This window comes from Lonchura striata, chromosome 5 (assembly GCF_046129695.1).
Source record: "Lonchura striata isolate bLonStr1 chromosome 5, bLonStr1.mat, whole genome shotgun sequence".
Lineage (NCBI taxonomy): Eukaryota > Metazoa > Chordata > Aves > Passeriformes > Estrildidae > Lonchura > Lonchura striata.
The window spans coordinates 56,306,500-56,318,675 of record NC_134607.1 but is presented as its reverse complement, the minus strand read 5'-3'; the positions used below and the strand labels follow the sequence as shown (position 1 = coordinate 56,318,675).

Genomic DNA, 12,176 nt, shown 5'->3' with positions numbered 1-12,176 from the left:
AAAAATCTCAGAGCTGTAAAACTCTTTGGGAATGAAGAAATTTTGTTTGTGCAGCATTTCTTTGTTGCTGCTTCACTGCATATACAATGACTTATACTGAGAACTTGAAGATGGATGTTGCACTGGCATAGATACATGTATAGTATTCATTTTTTTTTCTTTTATGCTTATTGTGTGCTCTAGGTGGAGTAAAGAAAATTCCCCAAAGGTGGAGACAAAACCCAATAAAATAAAAATAACATAAAGGAAGAGAGCCCTCAGTACAATCTCAGACAGAAAACCAGTTTTCTCCTTTCTGCCCTTTCTCAGCCTATAGTCCCACCTAAGGAAAAACACAGGAAAAACAACAGTTCTAGATAGACTGTCTTATTCAGTAATCCAGTCTTGCCTATGCCAAAAGGAGAAGCAAAGTCCTGCAGCAAAGACTCTTGGAATTTCCTGCCATATAAAAAGGACCCATCAAAAATAATTTTTAGATCATGGGAATGTTGGATATTGCATAGGAAAGAAATAAATCTTCAAGCCAGCCTTGGAAATTAGGAGACTTGAAATAACATCTCATCTTTTCCCTAGGAAGTAAATCAGCATATCTCCTGGAGTGAAGCTTAACAAACTGTTTGCAGAAGATGCTTGCTATTGAGTAGGCAGAGATACTCCACCCTGGCTCCAGTACCCATCTGGTTTGTAGGCTGAAACCTCTTCCCCTAAAAGGCATTCTTATAATGTCAATTCACCAAACCTCATAGTGAAAGTCCACACATGTTGTACCAAGAGCAGCAAAGAGCAGACACATTGCTATCAGAGCAATGTAACAGGGTATCAGCATCTCAGTGGAAGGAGGGAACTAATTTCCTGTCTAATCTATGCTATACTCACTTACTCTACTGTTGCCACATAGAAATTCCATTTCTGTCTTTGTCCCAGGTCTGGTTCCAAACCATCCCAAAATGAGCTGCCATCAGCCAGCCCCACTGCAGTGCAGCCAGGCCATGTCTCTGGTGCACGCTGGCAAAGGCTATGGGCAGCTCTGGAACAAATCTCATCTGCTCAAGCCTCGTGAAGCTTTCAGCTCAAGAGAGCTCTGCTTATTGACATTGTGTCTCTATATACATATCCTCATTGGAAAATTACCATAACAGCTGAAATCTGAATTACTGAAAATAGTGTAAATAAGAACTTAACTTTGTCACTATATTTTTAAGAAAGCCATCAAAACACAATTAAAAAGAAGAATATTAATGAAGTGGACAGAAAACTGTATACATATAAAAGGGAAAGAAGTGGCAGGGGATGAAGCAGGGGTATGATCCTGTCTCCCTAAAATATTTTCAGAATATTCAAACATACTTTACATAATATTTTGGGTTTGGAATGTGCTTTATATAAATAGTAAATTATGTCCATAAACAATAATTCCATGTCTGGCTTAGCAAGACACTCCACTCCTGCTGAAAAAGGAAGTGAAAGCATTTGGTTGTCTGCTGACTGAGATATCTACTGCTCTGGTGGCTTAGGTATACCTTTGGATATGTTAATTTTACTCACCACATTCAGTAGCATGATGATGCAAAAGTTGATGCACACTGCAGTCCCTGTAGTTGCAACCTGAGAGTTATTCCTGATTAAAGCCCATTTAAAGGCAGCAAAAGTGCTGACAGTCACAACACGGTAAATAACAATGCCAAAAACAGCAGCGATCACCACACAGATCTAAAGGAAGAAAAAAATCAGAGAGAGGAACCTGAAAACTTCCAGTGGAATAGGAGTAGTTACTTTCTCCCTGAAACTCTCAAAATGAAATGAAATTAAAGACTTTAAAAGTACATTCCTTTTGATTCCAGAGGAAGGTTTCAACATGATATTTTTTCTTGTTATGTTCTTTTTATTTCTCATAATGAAAAATATAGTTGAAATAATATTAAAATAATATTTAGCTTTAAAATTTTTCTTGAAAATGTTCCTTTTCTTTAGCATTAGTGTGAGAAACAGTATTGCCAGCTCTGGGAATTAGAAATTTTCCTTATCTTCACATGAAAGCTAAGCAAAGGCTAGTCTCAAGCTGCTGTTGCAGCTTGATGGTATCATACTTGGGATGGATTCTGTGAACTGATGGACTTCACACTTCACACAAATGTCTCCATTTGTAAGCACTGCCTCAAAAACAGCCCTGCCAAGCCAGCCTAGCTAGCCGTTTCTTCCTTCGGTTCTGGAAAGTTTCTACCTAGAGAAGGTAACCAGTTTGATTGTCCTTGTGATTTCTCTGATGAAACTTTCAGGAAATATGACAGAATGAGAAAGCCACAGCTGAGCCAGGCTGCTTAGTCACTTAATGTACCTTTTGCAACAGTTGAGCTGTATTATTTACTATACTGTGAGAGTCTACGCTGAGAAATTTTGAGAACTGCTCTAACTTGAAGTTTGATAAGTGTTTATCTCCTGTTATAGATGTAACTAAAAAAAAATCTTATCTAAATGGTCAAAAAAAGTGTCATTTTCTGCCTTGCTGGAAGCCCATGCTAGGCCAACAATAAAAATAACTTCAGTGAAAATAATTTTTGTCCAGTTTTAAGGGCTGTTATAGGGACAATAATTTGTGGTGCATGCATTTGAGAGCAAGGCTACACTCTCTGGCAATTTGAGTAAGATCTATCACTAGTCTAAGAAGATTAATGACTGAGTTTGTACAAGGTAAAATACTGCCATCCTTCAAGGAAAGAAACATGGGGAAAATACATAAAATATCAGAGTTGTAGTATAAATTGTTGTAGTTATAGTATCTGAGCAGAGACTGCAGTCCTGAATATGCATCCTCAAGGGCTGAGTCAGGGTGTCCATCCACCTGGAGCACCAGAGCACAGTTCATCTCAATAATGCTTTTGCCTTTCTTGACCTAGATTGTTTTGGACAATTTTGGAGCCATCAATTTCTTGCTGTCCTCTGCCCTGTTGCTGGGTTTGCTCACCTACCTGGCTCTCCACAGCTCCTGAGGCTGTACACATCTACCATTTTCTTGTCTCCTGGAAAAGCCCCAGTGAATTCCATGGCAGTCTGTTGGTTCCAGACCAGCACTGTGTTTTCAAGACCAGCACTACCACACCTGTTGTCATGTGAATAACAGCCCACATCTGCTTCACTGAAATTAGAGGATGGGGGCGTTTCTGCAGAAGTTCATGCAGCTCTCTGTTAGGAGATTTTGCTGCTCCTTTTAGTTTTGCATAACTAAAGGGATAAATACATCATTTTAATCGAGGAACATTGGTTTCTCCATTTTGACTGCACTAGGAATATTAAGTCTCTTTACTCATCTCCTCAATACACTGAGAAACTAGGTTGTATTAACATCATTAAGCACTCTATGCATCTTATTTAGGTTCTCTGGGAAGTTTGAACAACTGCTTCTCCTATGGCAACTTTCCCTGTCACTCTGCACTGTCTGCACAGGGAAGGCAACCAGTGAGCTAATTCAGCCAGCTGAAGTTGGTGCCTGAATGTGATAGTGTCACTATTCTGGCATATGTCACTACGTACGGTGTCCCAGGTGTAGCCTTGAAGAAGGGATTAGCTATCTGTGAGACTCAGTCAAGAGTGAACCAGTGTAGGACTTGACAGAAACTCAAGTGATTTGCTCTGTAGATTTCAACATGCATAGAGTTTATTCCACTTCCAAGCAGTCATATCCAATATTTACCTACTCTACTAGCAGAGATAATGATATTTTGTTCTTTTTCAACTGGTAAATAAATAAAAGTTCTCAAACCATAAAAAATATTCCAGATGCAGAAACGATGAGTCTGCTGCATTTATCTGCAAATGCTTGATAAGGCTCTGGCTTCCCAGATATGGGGTTCATTCGTTCTTTCTTGGAGTATTTGGCTTCAAACTGCGGACGTATTTCCTCCTAAAGAGCAGACAGATAATGTTCACATACAGCACAGCTAGAAAAAACTCTGTAGGAAACTTCAGATCTTTTATCAGATTACTGTTCTAGGGAATTACATCTTTGAATTCAGCAGCTGGCACAGCTACTATAAAGGCTGAGCTGGGAAATCAGGTCTCTTTCATGAGAACTAGAATAAATCACTATACTCATAAAAGTAAGTACTAAAAGTATTTAGTAAAATCCTCAGTTAGCTATTCCTCTAAATAATGCTCTTTCAAAACTATGTGGCTGCATTAAAAATCATTCTAAGATTGATACCACAGAATTTTTCAGTCTGAAATTATCCTATTGATACTGGAAATTTACAACTAAGAAAAAAAAAACAAACCCAAAACCAAACCTTCTTTTTCCAAGCCTAATTGCTGATTGTTAGGCATTTGGTTAGGCTTCCATTACCAGCAAAAGCTTCTTAGTATTTGAAGAAGGATCCATGCCATCTGATGCTGCTCAATTATTTCTTAACTCGGACAGTATTATTATTATTATTAGGAGGAACAACTTCCAGCAGCAGAAGTGTCAAAGCCTGCTTTGCCATTAAAAACCCTCTTGTGAAATGAAACCTGGGGATTACTTGGGGAGAGATTTGGTTACATCTGTTTACAGCATTGCCAGAAGACAGGATCACCCTGGTGCAGGTGACAACTGCAGTAGTGCTGCCCCTCTGCCCTAACATCACCAAGAGCCACGTGTCCTGCACACCTCATTCCAGTCTGGCATCCAGGACACTGTCAGAGGTGAGATAAAGCACTGGGCTGGGAGGATGGACTTTCACAAATGCTAGCAGATATTAGAGCACTGTTTGTAGTACTCTGCTGTATACTGGAAAGCTGCTCTGCAGTGCAGCTGGCTACAAGGGAGCAGACAAGAACCAGTTTACAAACTTCAGTCCCTTCCAGCCCTTCAACTGCATGGACTGACTGAAGCTGGAAATGCTCAGACCTTAAATGACTGTACTGAAATAGGTGAATGTTAACTGCTCACACAAGTCTTCAGAATGTAAATAAAGGTGAGATATCCTAAATCCTACATTCTTTTTTAAAAAATTCCTGTAAAGGGGGAAGAAGTCATGTCTCATTCTCCTCATTCCAAGTTTTGACGATGCTTTCTCAACACAGTTAATTTCCAAATTCATGCAGCAACCTGGTATCAAGTTATAAAAACAAATAAAGAGGCATGTATGCCTAGCTGCAATGCCTCTGTAACTAATTATGTGCTTGAGGGAACCAGCCATACCTCAGCTATACAGAAAGGCTAAGCATGTTTCTATGGAGGCAGAGTAATACCCTGTTCTTATTCTGTTTTGCTCAAGCTGTTCCTGCCATATCAGGGCTGAAGGAAGCTGAGCAGACCGTAATCTGGCAAAAGGAGCAATGTAAGTAGTATTCCTGTGTGCCCAGGGGCATGGAAAAGGACAGAGTGTGATAGCTGTGAAGCAGAGTTCCTGAGAATTTTATCCTGTAGATTGCACAAGGGCTCTGCCAGCTGGCTTGTCATAGACAAGAAACCTTTACTTCTTTGCACCTCTCTCTGAGCCAAGGTTTGATTATCTTTTACAATCTGCAGTGTAGGGAAGTTCTTATCATATCCACATGTCCTATAATCTCCAGCTGATGCAAGTAATGCAAATGCTATTTTTAGACATTCTCAAAAAAAAAAATTGGAAATCTGGCATGACACTTTGTACCTGTTTAATGATACTCAGCAATGCTTGGGCAAGTAAACAGTACTGTGTCTAGCTGAGGTTAATGATACAAAGAAGGAGACACTGAAGAAACAGAAAAAATATGCTACAAGTAACAACAGAAACCAGATTTCATCTGAGAGTGCCAGGAACTGCATGCAGTTGGTTTCTTGTGGTGCACCCACCCAAGACACCTTTGCTCTCCATGTCTCCCACCTTGTACCTGGTTTGCAAGAACAGGAAATCCAGATATGTGGGGTTGAAAGAGCCATAGCTCAGCTCATATCCCCAGACTGAGAGGCCTGAACATTGCAGGGGTTGCTGTATGCTTTTCTTGGGTGAGAATCTAAAGTGGTAAGGAATTCACAAGGTTGCATATCTGAATAAGTGCAATTCTCCTTTCTATCGTCTTCATTGTTTAATTTACTTGTCTCTTCATTTAGAACAGGAAGGTGATAACTAAGAGATAGGAAGCCTTATAAATTGTGTTTTTTTGATGTATTGTTGCTAGGAATTAATAAATTTCCCTTTGTAAGAAAACCTTGTTTTTCAATTTGACAATGGAAATTAAAGAAAGCAAAGGCTAGACACATATTGTTAATAAAATAACAATCTTCATTATCAAAAGCCTGAGATTTAAAATGGTAATTAGAACTCTTTAATCGATGTCTTTGAAATAACTAATAAAGGCAATCAGCTGATTTTGTCTAGTGATAACTGAATGGAAACCAGAGAGGAAATTTAATTAGCAGTGATTTTATTAGAAAGTAGCACTTTAGGAGAAAAATTTTCACCTGTCAAAATTCTCATTGGCTTCTTACTGACATACAGCTTCCCAATGAAACTCCACAGGATTAATCTTTTCCAATCTACATAAAACAGACTGTTCTCCTTCCTTCCCATTTCTCACACATGGATAATTCCAACTTTTTCATAAGATAAACCCTATTGATTTCTGAAATATGAAATATGGAGTAATGTGAATTGCCTTAGACCAGGTCTTTGTGCTCTAGAAGAGCTACTCTACATTTCTTTGTGAAATACCTCCTTTTTTCCCCAAGAATTTTCTAATCCTTCAACAGGTAAATTATTGAAATAGTCCCATCCTTCCTAATCCAAGAATATTGTCCTCTATAGCCCAGACATAGAAAAAGAATTTGTAGATTGAAAATTTGAATCTTGATCACCAGTACAAGTATAGCATCCCCAGAAGTAAGTCTCCAAGGAAAGTCTGTGGTTTGCAGGTGAAGACAATGGCAAAGTGAAGAGGTGGGCTTTGAACCACAGAGCAGGAAAATGTCTCCACACTTCCATCTGGAGCACCCAATCCCAAACTGTGTCTTTCTCAGGGGAGAGTGCACTTCCAATGGAAAAGTACAGCATTAGCTACACAAGCAGAGGAGGCTGTGCCATTGGGCTGACCCCGAAGCTGGGACATGCTCAGCTGTGCCGTAGCTGTGGGCACTGGGGGCTGTAGCATCTTCAAAAAAGATACCTCTGGGAGGCAATCAGCTCCACCTCTTTGGATGCCACTGCATGCTGAACTGATGCCTCAAATGCCAATGAGATACTGATGTTCTAATTACTGGACACACAAATCTTTGAGAAGCAGCCTGTTGAGTTCCTATGAGCATCTTTAACCTCTAATTTGAGAAAGGTACAATCTGGCACACTGCTTCTGAAAAAAACTTCTACTTCCTGCTGTAGAGACTCGTAAGATTCCCTCTAGAACTGTAAGGAGGTGCACTGAATAGCTCTTGAACAGGTACAGTCACCACTACTCCTGACAAGAGATTTTGTTGACACAGTTTACTGGAAAAATTCTGGTAAGAATAAAACACCAGCTGATATCAACAGGGGACAAGTATCCTCTGAAAATTATCAACATGCAAATATCATCCTGCATGCCAAACTGAAATAATCTGCCAGGGGAATATAAATATATCTTATTAAAAAAGAAAAAAATGGGGGGAAAAAAGAAAGGGAAAAGAAAAAAAATCGAAGTGTCACTTAAGGACAACCTTACCAGGAAATTCAATATTTGTATATTAACTGATCATAGAAGATTCAGGTGGATGGCTTTATAATTCAGCATAATCCCAAATGCAGGTATGTTGAATGGTGAAAGATGAAGATATATAACATCCCAAACTATAAACATCTGCAAGACCAAGCTTCCTGGGAAAAATGTAAAGAGGTTCTCATACTGCACTTACTTTTGTATTTTGTTTGTTTAAACAAACATTCCAGGAACACAGAGAAAGCTATAATTGTCAATTGGAAATTGCAATTTGGTACAGCTTTTTCTTAGCAGTCAGCATTGGCAGCAGTGGCTTTTTTTGCAGCTAGCCATGAGAAGACATGATCCCTGCAGACCAATCCTGAGCTCTCTATGAACCTCAGGCAGGACTGTCTCAATCCCTTTGTGACTTGCCAGAATTGGAAAGAACAGTCTGCTGATCTCAGAAAAGTTGAATCAGTATTAGAATATTTCCTATAATTAGGAAGATAGTCCTGGGGTATCACCCAGAACTGACTGAACATGTGCATGGATAACAACATTCCTGTTATAAAGAAATTAATTTCCAGTTCTGTAAGTTATTTCATGTTACATTCTTGAGTTATTTTCTTAGTAATTAATAATTTAAAAGAAAATCCTACCAGCAATTCCACCATTTCATGGCCTCATTGAGATACTTTGCCTCATACAGACAAAAATCCCATAACTCAGAAGTCTGTTTCTGTGCTGGCAAGATTGATAAAAAAGCAAATCTTCCACCAAAGTAGGGATGTAGAGGTTCAGCTTCACTGAGACCACTACAGCAGTCTCTTACCATCACTCCAAGAGCTTCTGTAGAGTAAGGAGAGCAGACTTGTAGACACCTATATGTCCAAATCCCACTGGAGGAGAAATTTTTCTTTAAAACTCATTGAATCTTGCTTTTCTCCTGCATGATAAAACCTTCTAGCTCTATTTAGACCTGAATTCTCAGTCCCAAGAGCATGTGGTTAATTTCTGGTGACCACTAGAGGAAAAGATTAAGGCTATTTTCTGAATTATAGTGTTTTCCCTAAGGGGATTTCCTGTACCAACACTGAATGAATTAAGTCATCTCTCTCTCTCTCTCTCTCTCTATCTCTCTCTCTCTCTCTCTTTCTCTCTCTCAGATAACCAGCACCTGAAGGTTCAGAAGCTGGTACAAGCCTCAAAAGGCTTTCCTTCCATCAGTACTCTCAGTGACAAACTAAAAGAATAGATACAATCTCATTTGCCAAAATTCAAAGTCCCCTGGGCTGTCAAGAATTTCCAGCTTTCAAAATAAAAATGCATTTCTCCCATAGTGCATTTCTTCCCTGAAATCTTTCAAATTAATTTAGATTTACAAAAGTGTGAAAAAAGAAGACAGTTTAGCCTGGAGAAAGTTTCTTTACATTCCGGAGGAAACATCTGAGAAGAAAAATCCTTATTTCATAGTTTATAAAGATTTAAAAAATGAACTGAAAATAAATGCAAAATAAAACCATACATTTTCAACCAAATAATTTTGTATTAAAGATTAAAGAGTACATGTTTTTATACAAACCTCTTCTTCTTCCCAGTCTATCAAGTCCCAGTCATAAGCAATTACTGCTCTCCTTCTTTTCCAAAACTCCAGAAAAACAGTGGCTAGAGCATGTAGGGAAAAAGATGCAAAATTGTTTTTAAGTCAAGAAAATGTTAATGACTATCACAGAACTATTAAATGAAGCTGTTACATTATTTTAATTTCTTTGCATAAATGGGTTCCTTTGAACAGCAAATCATGCTCATGATCAAAACTGCTTTCAAAAAGCATTGCTTTCTAAGGATTAGTTTGCTTGCTTCAAGTATGATTGAGGCTTTAGAGATTTCATTTAGTGCTAAATGAGAATGTTTAATTTCTAACCAACCAAGGGAGTGCTCTCAAAGAATAAAATTGTTCCTGTGAGTCATCACTGCTAGATAAAGCAGATTTCTGATGAAGCTAAGGGGTTTCTTGGGGCCATTGAACATAAAGGACTAACTTTCTTTCTTTGAAGACCATTTACATTACACAGAAACCAGAACCCAGAGGAAACACAGTCCAGTGCATTTGAAAATGTGTAGAGTACTACTGGGCAAACAGGAACTTCTGGTTTGCACCTTTTTAATTCAACCCCCCCTTTTTTTAACAGTATGTGAGTTCATATATGGGGTGTGGTGTTTATGTCTGATAGTTAAATATTCTGTAGTACAGCCCTTATTGATAGAGTTCAAGATGGAGTAACAGGCCTGCACATGATTGCTATGGGAAGACAACTGGGAGTAAATTTAGAGAAAGCTGGGAGGTTATATTCATATTCTGAACAGAAGTTAGAACAGTACATAAATTACAGGGTAAAATGCAGTTGCTGCTCCCTGGATGGAATGCGGGTGGCATGCCCGAAACCTATTCCACCATGACTGCCCATATACCTAATCTGCAAATTTAAGCACGTGCTAAGGGGAATGGAATGGAGGGTGGAGCAGAATGGAGACACAGAGGTCAGGCTCTGATGTAATCCTTGCCGGGAGGGGAACTAAATGGTCCTTTACAGCTGATAAACGGCACAGCACCTGTCAGCCAGGGGAGACAGGAGAAGGTGTCTTGCTGCTGAGCCAGCAACTGTGGTGAAATCGGTGTCCCTGGATGAACTGGGTTCATTAAAACCTAACTATATTAACACACACCTCCATCCCAAAGTTACCTGCCTTCAAGGTACGACCTCTCCTCACTGGGCATGCACTTTATATTTCATTGACTATATCTTTAAGAGAGAAGGGAGAGAATTTTACAGCTATCAATAACAAAAGTGTGTATCACTAGAGCCATTCAAGTGCCGTCTAAATGTAAACAAATAGTATAAAAGTAAGTTAAGAATGGGGAAAAGTTAGAGAAGACTCCACCATAACTTCTGGGATCAGGGAACGGGCTGAACTTGTCTCCTCCTCCAAAGGAATGTTTATTGGGTAATAATTCTATTCTATGCTTGCTGAATGATCATCTTGAGCTAGGTTTGATTGATGATTACACCTTGTCTGGATATTGCTTTGAATACATTTTTGCAGTCAGGTACTGTCACTGTCAATCTTTGAACTTTAACCTGTCACAATTTTCCACTGACAGTGTGTATATTAATAAAGAGTGTTGTCCCCTAAACTGTTGGTGTGAGTCCTTCAAGAGCTCTGGCAGTTTCCAGCAATGCGTACACATGAATTAAAGTGTGAAGACCTGGGAGGGGGTCTCTCTTCTGCTGTTGGTGTGTGTCCCTGAACAAGTCACTCAAACCATCCTCTGAGCCAGTGGGTAGCTCAGTGGAGAGTCACCATAACAGGGCATTGACAGAGTGATCAGACACAAAAGTATTGGCTTTCCTGGAGCACTGAAAGACCAATCAAATACAAAGGATTTGAGGAAATACCCACTTTGATATGACAACTGTGCTCTCATTTTGTGATGGAAAGAAAAATCAAGGAAACAGTAATAGCAAAATATGCTCCTAATCCAAAGATTAATACTCAGCCTGCTTAAATATACAGCAGTGTTAAACATTTATTTTGTGTAAAGGATCTGAAACTACTTAAAGTTAACACAAATCAATGGGCAGGCTTCCTCTCCCCCTGTGAAGCAGAGAGGAAGGCTGCCCTTTATTGCTCACTGAGAAGTAGCAGCTTGATAACCAAAGAACATAAACCTCTTTGTTCATCAGCTAGCACAGTACCAGCTGTAACAGTGTCACAATAGTCTGGCAATGTAATTCACATCCAGTCATAAAAGCATCTCCTTAATGGGCTGTTTGCCCTCCTGCAGCATATTGATAAAAATGGGACCTGATACTAAGTACTGACATCAGTTTGGCAAAAGTTAATTTTTAGACAGTAAGAATTGTGTTTTATTGTACTAGTCAGTGCCGTGAAAGTGTGCTTAGGAAATAAACATTACAAGCAGACAAAGTAAGGTATCAAAAGCATGTGTAAGGAAGCAGATATTTGGTTTGAGCGCATTTTCATGTATCAGGTAATTATTTTTCTCCAAGCTGGAATTACGCCAAGTAACAACCACTTTGATTTTAGTCTAATAGAGAGTCATGAGCCTAATGCTTCTATAAATGTTTGTAATAGTTACAGTATGATTGGTTGTGATCAGCAAAATCAGTAAATGCTAATGAGGCTCCACTGCTACTGAAGCACAACATGTTTCATTCCTTGATTTCTTTTCCTGGTAGAACTGCTTCTCTCCCATCAGCTCATATTCAATTATTTTGTTCAGGCTAAAGAAGTAGTCCTGCACTGTTTGGAAACCTAGGAGGAAGCCTGATTGATTTCTGCCACTTTGTTTCTATTCCAGAAAGCTGCTGGTAGCAGAACTCCAGTAGGTATTTGAATCCCAGCCCTGAAAGTCTCAGATATATCTTTGTTGAACAATACTTATTTTCTTTTTTGTTTTTACCACACCTGGAGTGAAGAATTTATACATATTATGTTTAGCACATTAAGCACTGTCAGAGTAAGAATGT

The 12,176-nt window shown here is 39.0% G+C and overlaps 1 protein-coding gene across 6 annotated transcripts in view; it reads right to left on the bottom strand.

Annotated features, from left to right (window-relative positions):
• ANO4 (anoctamin 4) overlaps positions 1–12,176 on the bottom strand; it is a 171,855-nt gene that overhangs the window by 26,404 nt on the left and 133,275 nt on the right. For all 6 annotated transcript variants that reach the window (XM_021552777.3, XM_021552781.3, XM_021552782.3 and 3 more), the window contains 3 exons: positions 9,206–9,288; positions 3,758–3,898; positions 1,546–1,710 (listed from right to left, as the gene is read on the bottom strand). In XM_021552777.3, the coding sequence (XP_021408452.2) occupies positions 1,546–1,710; positions 3,758–3,898; positions 9,206–9,288 (389 nt within the window). The remainder of the gene's footprint in view (positions 1–1,545; positions 1,711–3,757; positions 3,899–9,205; positions 9,289–12,176) is intronic.